General features: G+C 49.2%; 1 protein-coding gene across 1 annotated transcript; it reads left to right on the top strand.

Moving 5' to 3' along the window:
* The first annotated feature begins 1,469 nt into the window (after positions 1-1,469).
* SHMT1 (serine hydroxymethyltransferase 1 (soluble)) lies at positions 1,470-20,945 on the top strand. The gene is made up of 12 exons (XM_004684543.2): positions 1,470-1,587; positions 7,677-7,791; positions 8,643-8,788; positions 11,240-11,355; positions 11,681-11,841; positions 13,470-13,551; positions 14,052-14,264; positions 15,647-15,763; positions 16,246-16,368; positions 19,305-19,421; positions 20,157-20,267; positions 20,573-20,945. Exons 2-12 carry the CDS (start codon positions 7,696-7,698, stop codon positions 20,743-20,745), a joined length of 1,455 nt encoding a protein of 484 aa, XP_004684600.1. The 5' UTR covers positions 1,470-1,587; positions 7,677-7,695; the 3' UTR covers positions 20,746-20,945.
* Positions 20,946-21,212: the final 267 nt, after the last annotated feature.

Raw genomic sequence — 21,212 nt, 5'->3', positions numbered from 1 at the left:
CGCTCTCTCTCTCTCTCTCTCTCTCTCTCTCTCTCTCTCTATATATATATATATATATATTTGAGTTTGAGGCTCACCTGGAAATAATAGTTCTTCCTCTGAATTCTTAGGGGTCCCAACTCAGTCCTGATTCATTGTCTTTCTCTCTGGACTTTTCGGAATCAATTTTGAACCAACTCACTGTCACACTAGCCACATTTGTTACATTTTGGAAAATGCTTGGTAGTGTAATAGCATAATACTGTTAAGTTGTGGTAGTAAACTGAGGCCTGAAAGATTAGGAGGTGTTAAAGGGAAAAAATGTTTAGTGGAACATTGAGATTTTATTCAAGGGCAGGGGTGTGTGTGGGGGGGTGCTGTTTCAACAATATGGGATTTCAGTGATGAAAACTTGGGAAAAAAGAAACTGAGCTCAGCTGTGACTATGGTAGGGGTTGGTGGTAATTTTTGCCATAGGGCAGAGTCAGATTTGTGGCAGAACACTACTCACAGCAAGCATCAGAGCTAAGGGGAGTTCTGGCTAAACTGACCAGGCCAGGGTGATCAAACATCACAGGGTGATGGTCGACAAACGAAGAATCCGATTAGATTTGGAGGGTGTGTTGTTAGGGGGTGTGTTCTGGTTAAATTGATTTTAGCAGGATTCTTGCTAAAATTGAACAACGCAAAGATAAACACGGAAATCCAAAACCAGAAGTAGTTGAAACGGGGTTCAGGAGAGCCTGCCTTGAGTTTCGTCACAGACAGAACCTTTGTCAGCCCTTTCCCCTACATTATGTGTCCCAGGGTTTTTATTATTCTCAACAATGGCAGTATTTACCTAACTCTTATTAGATGCCGGGTACAATGCTGGTTTTTGTTTTTTGTTTTTGTTTTTTTTTTTTTGGACATGTCTATTATCTGACAGCCTTGCCAGACAGAAATTGCCTTCAAATACCAAACCCAAAGGGAAGAAACTTGAGACTCAAAAAAACGGAGTGACCGGACTAGGCTTCCTTATGCACAGAATAACAGTGTGGGAGTTTGGCTGCATTTGTCCTATTTAAACGCTCACTGTGCTAAACAACGTAAAAGTTAAATCGTACTAAACAAAATAAAAGTTAAATACCTGGAACAAATCTCACCCCTAATCCCACCGCCGAGCCAAGTTAACTGGGTCCCCTCCACTGTCTTCCCATAAACCTCTGCCTCCTTGGAGAGCGGCCAGCGCCCAACTGGCCGGCCGTATGCAGGCCAGGGGTCCAGCAGCAGAGGTGAGCAGCTGCACCACGCGGTCTTCCCCGAATCCGGGGAGCCAGCCCGCCCCCTGCTTTGCCGCAGCCAATAAGGCCGCGCCTTCCTGGGGGCGGGCTGCCGGTCTGAGCGCTCTGATTGGACGACCTTGGGGCGGGGCGGGGCCTGGGCCGGGCGCGCGGAGCTCGGGGAGTGGAAGGTGCACCCCTTGCGCCAGTTTAGGGCTCCGGGCTCCCTCCGCGGTCACGTGGCGGCGGGCGCGAGCAGGACCTGGACCCGCGCTCTTGGACTCTGGTCTCCCCGGCGGTGGCGTGAGGCCGGAGCGTCGCTAGGCTGTGCGCGGGACTCGTTCTGGTAGGTGGGCGATTTCGGGGCCCTGGGCCTGCAGGTCCCGGTCGCTCGAGGGGCGGCCTCGCTTCCTTTGCGCCGCTGTGAAGCCGAACTGGATAAAGGGACCCTTTATTCGTCCTTGGGGTGAAGGCTCTGGAGGCAGCGAACCCAGAGCGCCCTGTGCCTGGTGCAGATGGGTGCAGCAGGGGTGGTGATCTCGGCCTTTGACACAGATGCAAGGCTTGTGGCTGCCGAGTAGCAGCCCTCTCCTGGAACACTGTTCCCAGTGAGCATTTGAAATTTAAGTTTAAATGCAGCTCGACGCCCCCACGACGCCCCTCACACCAAAACGACAAGTCGTGTGCAATCACCCCACTGCGCAGATGAGGGGGGGTGAGGCTCGGAGAAGAGTCCAGCAGGTGCGACTCTGCAGCTGGCAGTGGCTCAGCCCGACACCAACGCTCTGAACCTGTGCAGTTGTGGTTTCTACTCTCTGCATGTGCTCGTGGTCCCTGCGGCTCTGCAAACTGTTACCCCGTGTTCTAAGAAACAACTGTAGGGTTTTTGGCTCTGTGCCCTGTGCTTCCAGGTTCTGGAAGTTAAATGACCCCAACACTTAAGCCAGGCAGTTGCTGGACTGGAAACACCAGTTTAAGTTCTTAAGGTTTTTTTTTTTTTTTTATTTCCTGCTTGAGGAAACATGCAAGGAAGTTCATACAGTGCATATATTACATGTGGTGTTTTTAGTGTAGTATCACAGGAAAGGGCTTGGAACTAAAGTAAACAAGAGTTGAGAATCTGGTGACCTTGACAAGTGGGTTCACATTTTAGGTCTATTTCCCAGGGGCTGTGGTGAGGGTCATGCCACACGTGGGTGACATTTCCCATACAGAAATGTCCAGCATTGGGCCTCGCTGGTGGCCAAGGGGTTAATTAAGCACAGCAGTATGAAGCTATCTGCAGCCACTGTAGGGTGAGTTCAATCCCTGGCCTGGGAGGTGATCCACCTCCCTGCCAAGAGACCTGTCTTGTCTGCCAGCTGCTCCCCTCAGCAGTGTATTTCAGTACATCTGCCTATTCTGCTCCCCACTCTATCTCTGGTGAACCCCCAGCATCTCTGGTCTGGGCCTCAGTTCTGGCATGCATAAATAAATAAATCTTAAAAAAAAAATCCAGCATTGTATGACAGTAACCAGTGAGCTGTGAGCCCCCCAACCCTCCAGGGCTCAGGAGGGGTCACTGAATGATAATTAAGGTGGCCCTAAAGCCCCTAGTTCCTTTAAGAATAATAGTTGATAGTCTTCAAGTACTCTGTGGCTAGCCCAATTTGGGCACTGGAATGTCATAACCAGCTTAGGCATTGTTACCACTTCTGGGCTATGTGAGGGGCCTCAGACATAGGTGTCAGTGACGGGGCTTGCACTTTAGGGTGTGAAGAGTAGACTTTGAACCCTGAGTCTGGCTCTGTGGTGAGTTTCCACACTATTGCATCTGCTGTGGTCTTCACCTTGGGAAGTGGGAGAATCAGGTGTCCAGTGTCCACCCACTCATTGGGCACTTTAACATCCTTCAGTTGGGTTGTTCTAATTGTTAGTTTCTGTTCACAGATGGGTTGAAAAATAGTTTAAGACGAAAGCTTCTAGGAAATAGTTTTAAACTTGTAAAATGCACACTGTCAAGGTGAAAATCTCGTCTCCTATCCCATCTTACCCATCTTACCCTTGGGTCTTTGAGTCTCACTTGATGTGCCTCTGCTTGCTTCAGCCACAGGTGCCCAAATTCTTATTCTTGAGAAATCAAAGGTTTTCCCATGTTAGGAACCTTTACACTTGCTTACTCTCTGCCTGGAACACTTTAGATGTCATAGACCTGATGCCTTCCCACAGTTCAGATCCCACTCAGACACCTCCCACTAAATATTCTCATAGCAATTGTCACCTCTTGAAATTACCTGACCTGGGTCATGGCAGTTACACGGTAAGTATTTGTTGAAGGAATGAATTAATTCATTGTAGGGTACTAGCAGTGGAATAAAACTCATCAACATCAAAATATTATTTTGGGCCCTCCCTGGTGGATCAGTAGGTTGAAGTGCAGTACTGTGAGGTTCTCCGCAGGCACTGCAGTGGGATTTCGATACTCAGCCAGGGAGGTGGCCCATGTGGCATGGCAGACCTCTTCTCTCTTGCCCACTGCTCCCCTCAGCAGTGTACTTCATCAATCTGCCTGTTCTGCTCCCTACTCTTGTCTCTGGTTAATCTTCTTACTGCTTCCTGCACCTCTAGCTTGGACCCCAGTTCTGTATGCATAAATAAATAAATATTTTTTAAAATCTCATTTTTAATTAAGCAGAATATTAGTATGATCCAGCAACTCCACTTTTGAGTATATTCTCTAAAGAATTGAAAGCATGGACTTCATATTTGCACACACATGTTCATATTAGCATTATTCATAGTAGCTAAAAGGTTGAAGCAACCTGTGTCCATGGACAAGTAAATGAATAGGCAAAATATGGTATTGCATACAGTGGAATATTACTCAGTGTTGAAAAGGAAATTGATATCCAATATAACATGGTGACTTCTGAAGAACTATGCTAAATGAAATAAACCAGACACAAAAGGACAAATATCTGATTTACATGATTTACATGAGTGACCTGAAATAGTCAAATTCATAGAAATGGAAAGTATATTTGTTACCAGGAAGGGAGAGAAGGGATTGGAGAATTATTTAACGGATACACAGAATTGCAGTTTGAGAAGATGAAACACTTCGGAGATGACTGGTGATGTTTGCACACAAATGTTGACATAGTTAATGTCCCTGAGTTGTGTCCTTAGAAATGGGCAGTTTTATGTTGTGTGTATTTGATCACAGTTCTGAAAAAACGTGATAGAAAAGTTCATGCTTTTTTGTGGTTGGCCATTTGCCAGGGACTTAGGGTTGGCCAATGCAGAGGTCCTTGACTTGCACTGGCCGTTCTTGAACATGGAGATCTGTTAGGCACAATGCCCAGTCCATGGACACAACTGGCCACATTCGAGGTCATTGCCCTCAGCAAGGTGGAACTGCTTTTGCTGCAGAAATGTTCCTGGCATATAAGTTCAAGTGCTTCTAATGTTGCTTTGCATTCTGCAGGCATGGCTGCAATCTAATGATGTGCTTGTGTTAATATAATGGTTGCTTTGAAAGCTCCAATTAAGAATTTCTCAAAGGTTATTGATAGTTTCTTTTTATTAGCACTACCAGAGATTAGGGAAGACTGTGATTTGGGGCTATTAGGCTATTTTATTTAAAGGTATATTTAGCTAGTAAATTATACTGTGTGCTCTTGTACAGGGAAAAACTATGTTCTTCCTTCTGTGTCTCACTTTTACTCCCACACCACTATCACTATCACACTCACACTGTTTTGACATCAGATGGGGCTTTTCCATAACAAGCACTTCTTTGACCCTGCTGGATGTCCTTTCATTCAGTTCAGTTCTAACACTAGCCAGAATTAGCATAGACCTCACAGGTTAAGGGTCAATCCTGCAAGACTGCCTCCTACTTTGTTTTGCTTTAATCTCATGGTTTTGTTTATTTTTAAAGATTTGTTTTATTTATTTATCCATACAAGAATGGGGATGTAGGCCAGAGGTGCAGTGAGTGAGAGGATTCACCAGAGACAGAGTGGAGAGCAGACCAGGCAGATCCACTAAAATACACTGCTGAGGGGAGCAGTGGGCGAGAAAGGAGAGGTCTGCTGTGCCCTGTGGGTCAGCTCCCTGGCTGGTGACGGAACTCATGCTGCAGTGGTTGGTGATTGCTTGGTAGTGCTGAGGCTTAACCCCTTGTGCCACAGGGAAGCCCAAACTCCCACTTTGGGTACCAGTCACAGGTATTAGGCCCCAGGTTCTCCACAATTTCTGCTCAACTTGGATACAAATCAGAGGTTCCCATAGTCTCCTTTGCCTTGAACTGATTATTTGCCAGAGAAGCTCACAGACCTCAGGGAAACAGTAACGCTGACCAGTTTATTAGGCTGTGATAAAGGATACAGCTGTATAGCCGGATGAAGAGGTACAACATGGTGGGAGACCTGGGAAGGGGGTGCCCAGCATGGGAGCTTCTGTCTCTGTGGAGTTGGGCTGTACTGTCCTCCCAGTAAGTGGAGGCATTCACCCACCTGGGAGTCTCTGAACCCCTTGTTGTTTAGCTGAGGATTGCTCACGTAGGCATGATGAATCATTAACGTCATTTCCACCCCTCTCCAGAAAGTGGGACATGTAATCGAAAATTCCAAGCTTCTAATCATGGCCTGGTCTTGCTGGTGACCAAATCTATCCCACAGCTACCCCGGATCCACAAAGAGTCACCTCATTAGAACAAAAGACACCACTGTCCCCCTGGAAATCCACGGGAACAGGGCAGAGAACAAATACTAGAACAAGAGCTGTTCCTAGGTCCTTTATCACGTGGGAAATTGCAAGGGCTTCAGGAGCAGAAAGCAGTATCTGTCTTATTATTTCTCTGTATTCCTGAGCAGTTTGTCTCCCTATGTCCCTAGTTCTTGTCCTTCCTGGCACTTTGCTCTTCAGACTCCTGTTCTCGGTGCGCGTGTTCTGTTTGCTGCTGACCTTCCCAGTAGGGTAGGACTTCCCTCGTCTCACTCTCACTGTCCACTGTACTCCCAGCATCGTCCTCATAGGGAGAATCTCAGTAAACACTTGTGGAATTAATGAATTTTAAAAAACTTAGCCAAATGAATACAAAATTACTGAAAAGCTGCAAGTGTTTGATTAAGGGAGATTCATTCCTGTAAATATTTATCTAACTTTCCCACTAGGGAAGTTGACACTGATCACAAATTCTTGTTCTTGGTGGAAGCCTATTTTAAGGAACAGAACATTTCAGCTGTATTTCAATGGTAGCAGTTTCTGATGAAAAAAAGACATGCAAATTTGACCTATAATTATCTGTAATTTCAATCAAGCATGTTCTTTCTCTCACTCTTTATACAGGAACTCTGTGGGATACTTAGAGCATGTCTGTTGGACTTTAGAGTCTGACCTTCATGGCCAACTTATTATACAGCCCTAGGGGTTGCATAATACTTGACTTTTTAAAAATTTCTCTTGAAATTTTTATTGCTTCAGGTCACATTGATTTCCAGCACTATGTAATGCTTTACTGAGGCTCACTTTCTTTTTTAAAAGCTTTATTTATGCATACAAGAACTGGGGTACAGGTCAAAGGTATGGGGGGGATAAGAGGATTCACCAGAGACAGAATGGGGAACAGAACAGACTGACTGAAATACACTGCTGAGGGGAGCAGCTGGCGAGACAGGAGAGGTCTGCTTTGCCATGTGGGTCACCTCCCTGGCCGGGAATCCAACTCAGGCTGCAGTGGCTGTGGATGCCTTCCTAGTGCTGTGCTTTAACCCGCTGCACCACCAGGGAGGGCCTGAGTTTCATTTTCTGGGTTTGAAGAGTAGAACAGGTCCTCCCTGGTGCTGCAGTGAGTTAAAACACATAACTATGAAGCCATCTGCAGCACAAGTTTGATCCCTGGCCAGGGAGCTGACCCACATGGCGCAGCAGACCCCTCCTGACCCACCCACTGCTCCCCTCAGCTGTGTACTTTAGCCCATTTGCCTGTTCAGCTCCCCACTCTGTCTCTGGTGAATCTTCTCACACCCTACACCTCTGGCCTGTACTCCAGTTCTGTAAGTATAAATACATCTTTGAAAAGAAAAGAAAGTAGAAGAACTAAGGCTGGTCAACAGTTCATTTGTTCAGTCATTTGGCAACTCTTCCTGCTGGGTGCTCCATGTCACCTCCACGTGTGGGAGATTTAAAAAAGGAAAGTGATGCTTGGTCTTGGCTCCAGGGATTTAGTTTAGTTAGGGAAATGAGCTCTAAACAGGAAAAGTTTTGTTCAGAAGGAGTGGTGCAGGGCTCTCCATACATCAGTCTCCCAGAGGGCGACTCTACTTCCTAACACACTGAGCCAGGAGCCCCACACTGTGACTTTGCAGTAGAGTATCGCCCTGTTTGCCAGGTAGTCTTGGGGTGGTGAGCTTTGACTGAATTTAATAGTGGGCGTTTTCCCATTTGCAGACACCTCTGGACCCACGTAATGGCAGTTCCAGTCAATGGGGCTCACAAGGACGCCGACCTGTGGTCCTCCCACAATAAAATGCTGGCGCAGCCCCTGCGAGACAGTGACATTGAGGTGAGATTTGTGGGGTCTTCACAGAGAGCCCCTAAATCGAAAGGGCTGTTGCAGTCTCTGTTCCTAATCCCAAATCAACTTTGCTCCAGACAGCCTTGCCAGCAGAAGACGAATGACATATTTAGAGCAGTGGCTGGCAAAGCTAAAAGTCCATTGGGGGTAAATTTACATATTCCTGATTCTCTACAAAGTGCAGAGCCCTGGACTGGCGACCTGGAGGGGTCATTGAGATGGAGCCACATTTAGCTTTCCCCGAGACCCTGAGAAGCTTCTTTCATTTATGTAGTTCTATACCAGCTTTATACATGAGGTAGCTAGCATTCACTGATCATACAAAATGCCCATTTAAAGTGCCCAACTTATTGGTGTTTACTATATTCACAATCAATTTTAGAAAGAAAGGTCAAGCCAATTAGCCATCACACTGAGGAACCCCAAACTCTCCAACCCAGGCAGCCATGTGTCTACTTCTGTCTCTGAATTTATCCAACTTTTATCTTAAGGGAGAGGAACAAGGGATAAGGTTCTTGGAGGGAGAAACTTGGTGAAATACAGAGATGAAAACAGGAAGGTGCAGAACCAAAATAAGTGGGATACTTATTTTGAAGATTATTTTCTCTTCAATCATGTGGTTTTCTTTAATTTGTTATCTTCTTTTAATGCATTCCAGATGCTTAAATCTTCAAGGAAGATTTCCCCTATCCTCTCTTACATTAGTCTTCTTGGTTTGATCACTTGAGTTATGAAGTTCTTCTGTGATTGTGATACTTCTTCCTAGGTTACCACTTCGATCAGAACAAAACATTAACCTCCAATGCCCAGGTGTCTAGTGTCTGTTTTCTTCTCTTCAGGTTTACAACATCATTAAGAAGGAGAGTAACCGGCAGAAAGTTGGGTTGGAGCTCATCGCCTCAGAGAACTTTGCCAGCCGAGCAGTTTTGGAAGCCCTTGGCTCGTGCTTAAATAACAAATATTCTGAGGGGTACCCAGGCCAGAGGTATGGGAGGGTTGGCAACGGCCTGCTTCTGACGTAGTGATGCGAGGTACTAAATCAGTATGAGATCTAAACAGTGTGGATGTTTCAAAAGGTAGGCAAGTCTCCAGTTAAATATTTCAGTTCTGCTTCTGCTCTTTGACAGAACTCTTACGATGCCAGCATATGATACCACTAGTATACTATAGCAAGTATTCTCAGTCCCACTGGAGCTTTCTAGAATAGCAGGCCAGTCCATTAAGAGTTTGAAGCTGCCAGACTGTTGGCCCAGCCCCTCTATAGAAAATGGCCAGTTCTCTGAGTGACCAATCTATGAAAGGTTGTCGCTGCCATGGGAGTCATCAAATATGTATCAGAGGAGAAAACTGAATCCAGGGTCCTTGATACGGTTGATTACATAGGCAGTGATTTCAGCCTGACAACCTCAAGAAGTTATATTTCATTTTTGTCTGTGAAGACAGGTAAAAATAATGATCACAGAACTTGACCTTGAGGTTTTTCACAAATGTATACATTTGTGCCCAAAGGACACAGACAAAAGGAGGGTCACCTTTGGAATTGAACTATCTCCTCTCCTGTGATGCCCCTGGGGAAGGGCTGAGAACCAAGTGGAAGAGGTGGTCTTTTTTTTTTTAAAGATTGATTTATTTATTCGACAGAACTGGGGTATAGGCCAGAGATGCAGAGGGTGAGAGGCTTCACCAGAGACAGAGTGGGGAGCAGAACAGGCAGATCAATGAAGTACACTGCTGAGGGGAGCAGCGGGCGGGTCAGGAGAGGTCTGCCGCGCCATGTGGATCTCCTCCGGGGCAGGCGGGGATCGAACTCATGGGGAAGTGGCTTAAGCTTCTTAGTGCTGCGCTTTAACCCGCTGCGCCACCAGGGAGGGCCAGAAGAGGTGGTCTTTTTCCTGCCCCAAATGGTGTTTCCACAACTAGCATCTCATTTGATCTTTGCAACAACCAAGTAGAAGAGAGGGTGCTGGCTTCCACATTTTAAAGAAATGGGAGTCTGGTTCTTTGACTCTTGAGTTTGTGCACAAGTAGCACAGCTGGGGGTCCTCCAGAGGTGCTCACACCCTGGCGAAACCAAAAGTCAGTGTCTGCTCCTCGTCACTGGTTCCTGGCAGTGAGCTCCAAAGCCTCGGGATTCCACAGTGATAGGAGTGTCTGCTGTTACTCACACGGGCCCTTCTGCCCACCTGTTTATGCTAATAAGGTGACTCTGGAGGGGCTCCTAGATGGCCTCCGGGCTGGTCACCAGGAAAAGATCAAATATTACCGGTCAGGAGAGGCCTGCGGCTTGAACAGTCAAGATGCTGAGGGTGGCATGCCTCCCCCACCTCACCCTGTATGACTCTTCAGTTGCAGCTCCTTTGTTGAAGCTTTTATAGTAGATGAATAATCATAAGTGAAGCATAGAAAGGCAAATGCGGTTGGAGTCTACTTAGTTGAGCCAGTCACTGACTGTTGTCAAATTCAGACACAGTAGAATCGTGGCACCAGACTGCAGGCAGGAGACTGATAAGTGATGGGTGCGTTTTCACTTTTGCAAGATGAGAAAGTTCTAGAGGGTTGCTGCGTAACAGTGGGAAGAGCTGCTTAACACTACTGAGTTGTATGCTCCCATAGTAAGAAGAAGGCATATCTAATTAAATGTTACAGTATTTGTGACAAAGTGTAAATTAAAAATTGCTTCTGATAGTTATTATTAATATGATAATAAAAAACATACACGTGTGATACAGTTTGACATATAATATTAAGTGAAAAGTAAAGTTTTGGCCCTCCCTGGTGGCGCAATGGATTAAGGTGCAGCACTGCAAGCTATCCACGGCCACTTCAGTGCAAGTTCGATGCCCGGCCCTGGAGCTGACCCACATGGCGCAGCAGACCTCTCCTGACCCACCCACTGCTCCCCTCAGCAGTGTACTTCATTGATCTGCCTGTTCTGCTCCTCACTCTGACTATGGTGAACCCTCTCACCGTCCTCTGCACCTCTGGCTGGCACCTCAGTTCTGTGTACATAAAAAAATCTTTAAAAAAAGAAAAGTAAAATTTTATTCAAAGTTAAGAACAATCCAGTAACTCCCACCCCTCCTCCCTCCAGCCCAAGATAACCACCGTTGTACATTCCCGTCTCTGTGACTGATGCTCATAGAAGGGAAACCGTATAGTTGTCATGTCTTCCAAGTTCCTCCAGACAGCATGTGTCAGAACGTTACAGATGAAGAGATCCTTACTTAAAGTCACACCACTGGCTTGGTCGCTCTTGTCTGACCCTGGACAGTGGAGAGACTGAGGGACAGACAGTTAGCTGCGTTGGGTTCAGGACACGCATTTCAGTCGTTCTCTGGTTTTGTTCCTCTGTCTCACCCTGAGTTGCTTTGGCTTCTGTGCTAAGCACAGAGGTGGGAGCCAGTTGTGGACCACAGCCACAGCTCTCCTCCCACAGGTATTATGGCGGGACCGAGTTCGTGGATGAACTGGAGTTGCTCTGTCAGAAGCGAGCACTGCAGGTCTACGGTCTGGACCCCCAGAGCTGGGGGGTCAACGTCCAGCCCTACTCAGGTAATTGCCACATCCAGCAGACCTGTGCTGCCCCCTTTCTGCCTCTGCCAGGGCTGGCGGATACTCACTGAGAGGAGCTTGAGGAGGACTGCCCATAAACCAAAGCAGAAAGTCAGCCGGCCCTCCTGGTTCTGCAGCTCTCACCAGCGCCCTGGTTCACAGCTGTTCTCAGTTCTCCCAGTGTGCCCAGTCTCTGGCTGTCCCACGTACTCTCAAAGGGGTGGGGAACTTCTGGGGGCTCAGGGAATGCATAACAGTGCCCAGGCTCATTCTGGCCATTCTCTGAGCAGCAGTAATGGAACCTCCTCTGGTCTACCCGTTCCAGGCTCCCCTGCAAACTTCGCAGTATATACGGCCCTGGTGGAACCCCATGGCCGCATCATGGGCCTGGACCTGCCTGACGGGGGTCATCTGACTCATGGGTTCATGACAGACAAGAAGAAAATCTCTGCTACATCCATCTTCTTTGAGTCTATGCCCTATAAGGTAAGAGAACATCTGTGTATTTCTGTAATCGGATCCTCAGAAAGCCGACAGGTATGCACCCGTTTGGCTGTGCCCACAGGTTTGACTAGTTTTGTTCATTTGTCATTTCCCTAGCTATCCAGGGAACGCAGGAGGCAGCTGGGATGGAGAACTGAGGGACCGAGCTAAGGTGGGGAGGCAAAGACTGAGGTCTCCTCCATAGCAGGGCTGATATCTGCTCCAGAACTAGAGGGTAACTCCCCCTGCAACCAGGTAGCTACACCAGGCCTAGTGACAGTCCTGCTAGGGCCCCCAAAGCCCCTGCTATCTGGGTAGGCTGAGGCTGTATCAGGAAGGCCACAGCCCCAGGATGCCAGCAGCCCCTGGGTTGGCACGCAGCCCTCCATAGCAGAGTCAAGCTGGCTCTGCGGCCTCCACAAGAGGCTGGAGCCAGGGCCTCACACCCTCCCCCGCCAGGCGGGTCAGGAGAGGTCTGCTGCGCCTCGTGGGTCAGCTCCCTGGCTGGGGATCAAACTCGCGCTGCAGTGGCTGCTGAAAGCTTCATAGTGCAGAGCTTTAACCCGTTGCACCACCAGGGAGAGCCCTAACCTCTGAAATTTTTCCTAAGGAATCCCATTTTTGCTGCCCCTTGGTGTGTATGTTGTAATCTAACTAACAAACTGAACCTTCCGTAGACATACATCACCAAAAAGAACACAGAACTGTTTTGTTTCTCATGTAGCCATATCTGCAGTTCATCTGGAATTGATTTGTGTGGATGAGTTAAGGATCCAGTTAACATTTTGTTTTCTGTGGGGATATTCAGCTGGCCGATTGCCATTTATTGGGAAACCGCCCTGCCCGCAGCCCCGTCAGGGACAGGTGGCCGACATTTGCGAGGGCTTAGCTTCCAGCTCAGGTGCATCTTGGCTCCCACAGACACACTCTGCCCTAATTACTAAAATTTAAAGAAGTATTTTTCAGTTTCTCTCAGTAACATTTTGTGTAGAGGTCTGATCAGTTTTTCATTAGTTTATGTTATGGTGTATTGTTAACAATACAACACTATTGCATTGTTAGCAAATTTTGTTTTCTTTTTTGCATATAATTTAATTTTTGACCCTGTAGCCAGGGGCCTGGCTGCATCTGCTTGTTAATTCTGACAGTTCACCCGTAGTCTTGTGCTTTCTAGGTGGCCTGGTGTCTGTGAGTAATGTCAGCCTTCTTTCATCCTCTAACCCTTTGCCTTTATTTCTTTGTCTTGCCTCCTTGTACCTGAGCCTAGAAGTGGCGTTAGTTAGACAAAAAAATGAATTTTGTCTCATTCTTGAAAGTGACGGTGTCTCGACCCCGGGCAGGATTGTCACGCCTGTGTCATTCTGTAGTGACTTCCTGGGTCCTTCTAGTCAGAGGTAGCCCCCCCAGAGCAGCACCCCACTTTCCCCCTGGCAGCTCTATGGCCTCAGGACTGTGAGCAGGCCGTGTGACCCGCCCCAACCCACATGTTCCTGCTCTGTGGCAGTGTGGCGCCGGCAGCCTGGGCAGATGCAGAGGAAGGCAGCTTGTGCTTGACAGCGGGCGCCAGGGCGCTGGGAGGGCAGGCACGGCGAGGCTGGAGGCTGGTGTGATGCCTCCATGATGTTCCACAGGTGAACCCGGACACTGGCTACGTCAACTATGAGCAGCTGGAGGAAAACGCCCGCCTCTTCCACCCGAAGCTGATTATTGCAGGTGATGGGCTGGGTGGGCGGAGCCACGCTTGTGTGTGTGTGTGTGGGGGGACCCCTTGCTCTCCCCAGGTGGAGATGTGGTGGTGTCTCCAGGCCTGCCCCTGCTCACTACTAGTTTCCACCATGGATAGCTGAGCTGCTCGGGTCTAAGTATATTCTTTTCTTTCAAGACAAATGTCCGTGTTTGCCACCAATGTACTAAGTGGAATAAGAGCAGACGCTGCTTTGACTGAAGGATCTTGAAGTGTTAATCCCTGGCCAGTTGGAGGTGGAAGTAATGCTTGGGGGCCATCCCAACCACCAGGACCTTGAAGAGGCAGATCAGAGTAGTTGCCTTTGGCACAAAGATGTTTCGGGAGGGTGTCTTTGCATTCTGTTTGCAGAGATTTGAGAAGGAGAAACCCCCAGACTGCCACATGGGCTTCTCCAGAGGCCACTTTGCAGATGTGCACCGCAGCTGACTGCGAACACCGACCTGACCGTGGCCCCTTGCCATCTTAGGAACCAGCTGCTATTCCCGGAACCTGGACTACGCTCGGCTGCGGAAGATTGCAGATGACAACGGGGCGTATCTCATGGCTGACATGGCACACATCAGTGGACTGGTGGCAGCTGGCGTGGTGCCCTCCCCCTTTGAACACTGCCACGTGGTGTCCACCACCACCCACAAAACCCTGCGAGGCTGCAGAGCCGGCATGATCTTCTATAGGAAAGGTATGCTCCCACGGGTGGGGCCTGGGGCGGGTGCCAGCGGCCTCAGGGGACTCATGGTCATTGTGGAGAGCCCGGAAAAACAAACCTGGGATTCCTAGATGGTGTTAGGATTTCTCAGAGAGCTACTTATGATCTCTGTGGGCCAGTGAGACTTTAAAAAGGGGTCTGGAGGGAAGCCTGGGCCACAACTCTTGCCTCATTGCTTGGGTAACCTGGTCCTGGGAAAGGATGCTGTGCTTGAAACCAGCATCCTTGGCTGACCTAATCCCCACAGGAAGTGGACGTTGTAGGGAAAGGAAGATGACATGACTGATTGTGGCCTACCTTAGAAGGCTTCGAGTGCAGCGTTGTTTTGGCGACATTACTGTAGTCCAGAGAACAGGAAATTGTAATCAAATCATAAAACAGGGATTTATGAGACACAGTACAGTTTCATCATTTTAGTGAGGAATTCCTGTTGATTCACATCAAAACACTTTTCTCTATGTTGGGGTTCACAAGCCTGGGAACACAGCCACATCAGTGATGCACCCCCTCAGCCCATGGAGAGGCCAGATGCACGACCCTTGCATCAGCAGGGAAACCAGCCACTGGTACTGGATTAGCCCCACAGGGTCTCCCTGCCCAGCCCCTGGCCAGGCTGGACACACCATGTGCCCACTCAGGTGCCCAGTGTGCTGCCGTCTCCGCACTCTCTCGGTGCGTTGAGCTCGCGGAGGCAGGTAGCCATGCCACCTGCCTGGGGGATGGTTGTTTCTCCCACTGAGTGTTGACCTGGCTTCTTTGACCTGCTTGGCCCCGCCAGTCCTGTCTGTGCCATACACACACTGGGCACATCCCAGGGCACCGTGCCGCATCCTCACTTCCAGAATGGGGTCAGAATGGTGAGTCTCTGAGACGGCTGTTGTGAGGAGTAAGCGAATTCATTGCTGGAAAGTGCTCACAAGAGGCTCTGTCGAGACTCTAGCACTTACTGACGAACTTCATTTTACTTTTTCTCAGAAAGGGACTTTATTCCCCATTATTTTATAATTACATATACTACAGGCAAATGAGTTTTGTTTCCTTCAAAGTTGTCCTCCTGGACAATGCCTCCTGGACATCTGCTCTCTTGGACAATTCTTTGAGGAAATATGCCTACGGCATAGTCTTTGTTCTCTTCTCAGTGAAGGGAAATTTTTATTTTTTTCATTTCACCCTTGAGACAGGTGGTTGGCCCTCCTGGAAGTTAAGAAGTCCCTCTGCTCCCCAGGATCTTCGAGTAGACCTTGCTGCTAAGAGTAGGCCTGTGCACAGCACCCCATGGCCAGTTCAGATTTGAATTCAGGCGGAGAAAACAAGCGGGTGGCCTATCAGATGTTTACGTGTTTTTCTTCATCCAGGAGTGCGCAGCGTGGATGCCAAGACCGGCAAAGAGATTTTGTACAACCTGGAGTCTCTCATCAACTCGGCTGTGTTCCCAGGCCTGCAGGGGGGCCCCCACAACCACGCCATTGCTGGTAAAACATCACCACACCAAACCCAGCGCCTGGGGGTGGGGAGTACTGTCACCCTGGTGCCCCGATGCTGTCTGGCAGTTGTCCCACTTTGGCTCATCCTACCACCCCTATTCCCTTCTCACCAGGCTACCAAAAATGTGCCAGGCTTTCCGGTGGGAAGACAGTAGAGGAAAAGCATAGGTTACTATTGTTCATCTCTTAGCGTGCCTAATTTATAAGTTAAACTTCCTAAGTATGTGTGTGTCGGAAGGAACAGTCCAGAGACTTCAAAACTATCCCCGTTTGTGGCACCCACTGGGGTCTTGGAATGTCTCCCCCACTGATAAAGAGCTTGATACCATTTTGGGGTAAATGTGATCCATCCACTCCCTTGAGCAACGCAGAAAAGCAGGGAGCCTGCGTGGAAACAAGGGGTGCGGTGGCTCAGCCCAGTTTGTCCTCTGACCCTGTGCTGTCCTCCCACCCTCTGTCTCCTCCGCCAGGGGTTGCTGTGGCCCTGAAGCAAGCCATGACTCCCGAATTCAGACTTTACCAGCACCAGGTGGTGGCCAACTGCAGGGCTCTGGCGAAGACCTTGATGGAGCTGGGCTACAAAGTGGTAACAGGTGGCGACAGACTTGGTAGTTGGTCCTGGCAGGGCATGGCCCCAGGGTGGTGGCCCTGGGCACGGTGGCCACAGCTGTGGGGCACCTGGAGACCACCTCACACCAGAGGAGTTGGCGTGCCCTCTGTGGCCTCTTCCTCAGTGCCAGCTGTCTCCCTGGCGAGGTCGTGGGTGGCGGCCACACCCCTGACCCTTGAACAATGTGCAGGTTGGGGGGGGGTCAGTCCCCTCCCCCACCCCAACAGCTGAAAATCAGCATGTACCTGGATGTTGGCTCTCCCAGACTGGTAACATATTTTGTATGTCATATTCGTACAGCACATTCTAAGGGCAAAGTGGGTGAGAAAAATGTTTTTAAGAAAATCACAAGGAAAATATTCACAGTTGTCTATTTATTTATCAATATTGTAAGTCTATGTTGGTTATAAGAAAACCTGTATAGTGGGAACCTGCACAGTGGAAATCCCTGTTGTTCAAGGACCAACTGTAGTAGCTGCCGCTTGTCACCGGCCCGTGAGCTCACAGTCCTCAGAACAGCTCTGTGAGAGGAGGGCCACAGGCTCACCTGGCGGTCAGGTACCGCGGCCCACAGTTGGTTCTGGCACAGCCAGGACCGAGAGGGCAGAGAAGCCCGCTGTCCCTTGGGAGTGTCTCCACTCAGCCCCCGCCCCCAGGCAGCAGAGGCAGGAGCCCTCCCGTGGGCAGTGCCCAACTGTATGGCATTCTGTGAGAGACAAAAGCATGGAGACAGTAAAAAGATGAATAGACTCCAGGGGTTAGGAGGAGGGATAAACGGACAGCACACAGAGCATTTTTATTTTTTATATAGCGCCTCAGTCTGCTTTGACGCAAGAGCTCAGGGTGCTGGTCAGCCCGAGAGGGCCCAGGTCAGGACCCTGCTCTGGGTGCCGGTCGCCTCGGTCCTATAGTTTACTCAGTGAGGAAGCAGTTTTCTGGCAGATGACGTACTGCTTTTCTTGGGGAGAGCTGCCAGGGTGTTGCCAGAGGGGTGGCTGGGTCCTGGCATGCTTTAGACCTGGGCACCCACGCGTTGGCCCTGACAGCCTTATGGCCCCCGTCTGAGGGGTGGGCTGCCACCGAGCAGTGCTGATGGCTGCGGAGCGGGGGCCACACTGCCTGCTCGCAGTCCTGGTACCCCTTCTGTTCTACTTCCTTTTTCTTCATGTTCCATATCTTCCTGTAAGAAAGCCCTGGAAATCCAAGTGTGGACCATGACCCTCAAGGCCCTGAGGTCACTGTTTCTCAAACTTGAGAGTGCCTTTGATGTCCCAGGCACCCTGTTAAAACGCAGGCTCCAACTCTGCAGGTCCGGGGTGGGGTCTGCTTTTCTGATTAACTCCAGGGGGTGCTGGTCTGGGAACTGGACTTGGAGTTGCAAGGATGTAGGCCAAATTCCCTGATACAGGTGTCACAGGGCAGCCCTGGCAGCCCAGGGAAAACAATGTCCGCCTTCCTGAGTTCTGGGCCTGCCCTCACTCTCAGTTCACTCTACTCTGCAGACAAGGTGGCAGTGGCTGGAGCAGATGAAAGTGACCAAAATCACACCCTGTTTATGGGTCCCCATGTGGTACCTGAATCTGGTCAGTCACTATAAGCAGTGCCTTACTTATTCCTCATGAAAGCTTTGAATTTTTCAGTCTTATTTTGCAAACGAGCACGTGAGTTTCCTGGATGTTGAGCTGCCTGGCTACAGACATGTAGTCAGTCATCGGAGGGCCTGAGACTTAAGCTCTAATCAGCCTTTTTAAAGCTATAAAATTGTTGCTTTTGCTCAAGTCAAGGACTTAAGATACATGAGAGTCTAACATGGAAAGATCTAAGACAGACAGGTACAGAAGAATACATAGAAGGAAAAAAAGAAAGATCTAAATCTCGGGAACAGTTTACTGTGGTACCAAAGAGCAGCTCCCTGGAGCCGGGCCCCGGACTCCAACCTAGGATCTGGCTTGCTAGCTGTGGGCGCCTAGGCAAGTGGTTTTATTCCTCTCTGGGCCTTGGCTTTTGTCTTTTGCTCTACAAAAAAATAAAAATGCTCTGTGTGCTGTCTGTTTACCCCTCCCCCTAACCCCTAGCAACTATTCATCTTTTTACTATCTCCATAGCTTTGTCTTTTCCCAGAGTGTCATACAGTTGGGAAAACAACAAAACAAAACAAAAAGCAAGGTGGAGGAACTGCCCTGAGAAGTCGCTGGGTCCTGCAGAGGACTCTAGCTTCCTGGGAAGTGCTCAGTCAGTCAGTCTCGGGAATGATAAAGGTGGCAAGTTTTAGATGTGTGGAAGACCCCTTGGGCCAATTCTAGAAAGTTCTTGTAGGTCTGACACCCAGTGTTGTTACTCAACACTACCATCAAAGCACCACACTGATAAAAAAAAAATATTGTCCGCCTCACAGGATTAGGGATAAAACGTGACAGGCTGCTATGTCTGGGAAATGCAGTGGTACCCCACTGTTACCATGGATAGAACCACTTCCTGCTACTGTGATGCTGCCTTAGAGGGAGCCTCGAAGATTGATTTCAGAGACACCTGGGAAATCCCTAAGTGCTCTCTCAGAAAACAGAGTGGCACTGACAAGCTGTCAGCCTATCCTGCCTCCAGGCCTCTGCTGGTACCTGCTGTGGCGGCTCACGGGAGTCAGCAGTCTGGGCTACAAAAAAGCTCATGTCATTTTCCCCTTACATTCTGTGTCATCAGCACCACCCTCCCCCCCCCCACCCTTTTTCCCAAGACATTCTGCCCTTTCTGTCAAAATCTTAGGCCTTGGGAAGGTGGGGTGCCTCCAGGACACAGGTGGGGGCAACTCACTTTCCTGCTCAGCCACTGCAGCCCCCTCCCCTGCCTGCCCTCTTAGGGAGAGGTTCCTTCGTTTGGCATGGAATCAGCTTTCTGCAATCTTACAGTCTAAACTGTTTCTAGGTGGTTCTGACAACCACTTGATCCTCGTGGATCTTCGTTCCAAAGGCACCGATGGTGGCAGGGCTGAGAAGGTGTTAGAGGCCTGTTCTATTGCCTGCAACAAGAACACCTGCCCAGGTGAGAATTCTTGGTCTTCTCTGCTGTGTCTCTCTCCTGTCTGCATCTCCTCTGGCCACAGTTCTAGTCAATGATAATTTGGCTCTGAGGACAGACATCAGACAATATGGAGGGGACAGACATACCATGCAGGGTGGGACAGGGGCTCCCCCAGCCCACTTCAGGCATTTGGATGAGGCAGGCAGGGGTCTCCAGAAGACTGCTGGACTTTTCCATGGGCTGTTAACCAAATGTGGGCAATACATCTCAAACCCAGACAGGCTAGCAAGCCTCAATTTCAGGAGCAAGGGCCACGTCATGCAGGCAGCTATTTAAAATGAGTATCTAGAGCCTCCCTGGTGGCACAGAGGTTAGACATCACTATCGAACTGTCACCAGCCACTGCAGCATGAGTTCGATCCCCAGTCGGCCAGGGAGTGACCCACATGCTCAGCAGACCTCTCCTGGCTTGCCCGCTGCTCCCCTCGGCAGTGTATTTCAATATATCTGCCTGTTCTGCTCCCCACTCTGTCTCTGGGAAATCCTCTCACTCTTCTGTACCTCTGGACTGTATCCCAGTTCTTGTATGCATAAATAAATGACTCCTAAAAACAATAAATAAAACAAGTAGCCAGAACAAGCTGCTGACTCACATTGAAATCAACTATGCTCTTCTACCCGCCGTCTGTAGGCCTGTTCTTTTTGCCCAGTGGTGTGCTGGGTGTGGCCCAGGGACACATTCTGTTTATCTTGAAGGTGACAGAAGTGCACTGCGACCCAGTGGACTGCGACTGGGGACCCCAGCGCTCACCTCCCGAGGACTTTTGGAAAAAGAGTTCCAGAAAGTCGCACACTTGATTCACAGAGGTAAGGCATAAAGGTGGAAGTTGGTCACCCTGTACTTTGTGAATGGCGTTTTCAACTGAGGGGTTGAGACCCAGCCACGGATAGACACTTAGGTGTTGGGGCCGAGTGCCAGGGCCAGGAGATGCCACATCAGCGAGCCATCCTGAGGTGCGTGCATCTCTCCTGCCCGAGGAGGGCATAGAAGCAGCAGCTCTAGGGTGACTTTACACCCACAGCTGTCACAGCCCCGCCACTGGGGCACCTGGGAGAAGGGCCTCTGGGGCCTGCTAGGCCACAGCTTCATTCTTTGTCTCTTGCTGACACAGGGATTGAACTGACTCTGCAGATTCAGAACGACGTGGGTGTCAAGGCCACCCTGAAAGAGTTCAAAGAGAAACTAGAAGGCGATGAGAAGTACCAGAGGGCCGTCAAGGCTCTCAGGGAGGAAGTGGAGAGCTTTGCTTCTCTCTTCCCTCTCCCTGGCCTGCCTGACTTCTAAAGAGCCGGCTGGCTGCACTTCCTCGCGTGGATGCACTGATGTGGCCTCCGGTGAGCTGCGTAGGAGGGGCCCAGACCTTTGGAGAAGGAAGTCTGCCGCACTTGGGACCTGACTAGCTGTTTTGTGCCAAGATTTCTTTTTGGATTTTTCTCCTGTAATCTTCAAAAAGTAAAATGTGTTGAAGGCTCATTACTAGTAATTCTGAGACAAATTTAAATTTGAACTTCATTTCCTCACAAATCTATGTAATTTTTCTGGAAAAAGTGAAATGTTTTTTAGCCTCTTGCCCACAATTCATTCAGATGGTGTAGGGCAGAGCTACTGGAAAGATTCTGATGATTTCACTCCCTTTTCTCTCACCATTACTGGATTTCCCCATTCTAATTCAAAAGCTAAGAAGCCCAAGTTGCAGTTTGTGAAAGCTTCCCCTTCCCATCCCAGAGGGATGCCACTGGAATGGGACCTCT

This window comes from Condylura cristata, unplaced genomic scaffold, assembly GCF_000260355.1.
Source record: "Condylura cristata isolate star-nosed mole 26May11 unplaced genomic scaffold, ConCri1.0 scaffold00017, whole genome shotgun sequence".
Taxonomy (NCBI): Eukaryota; Metazoa; Chordata; class Mammalia; order Eulipotyphla; family Talpidae; genus Condylura; species Condylura cristata.
The sequence above is the reverse complement of the archived record's forward strand: the minus strand, read 5'-3'. Positions and strand labels throughout refer to the sequence as shown.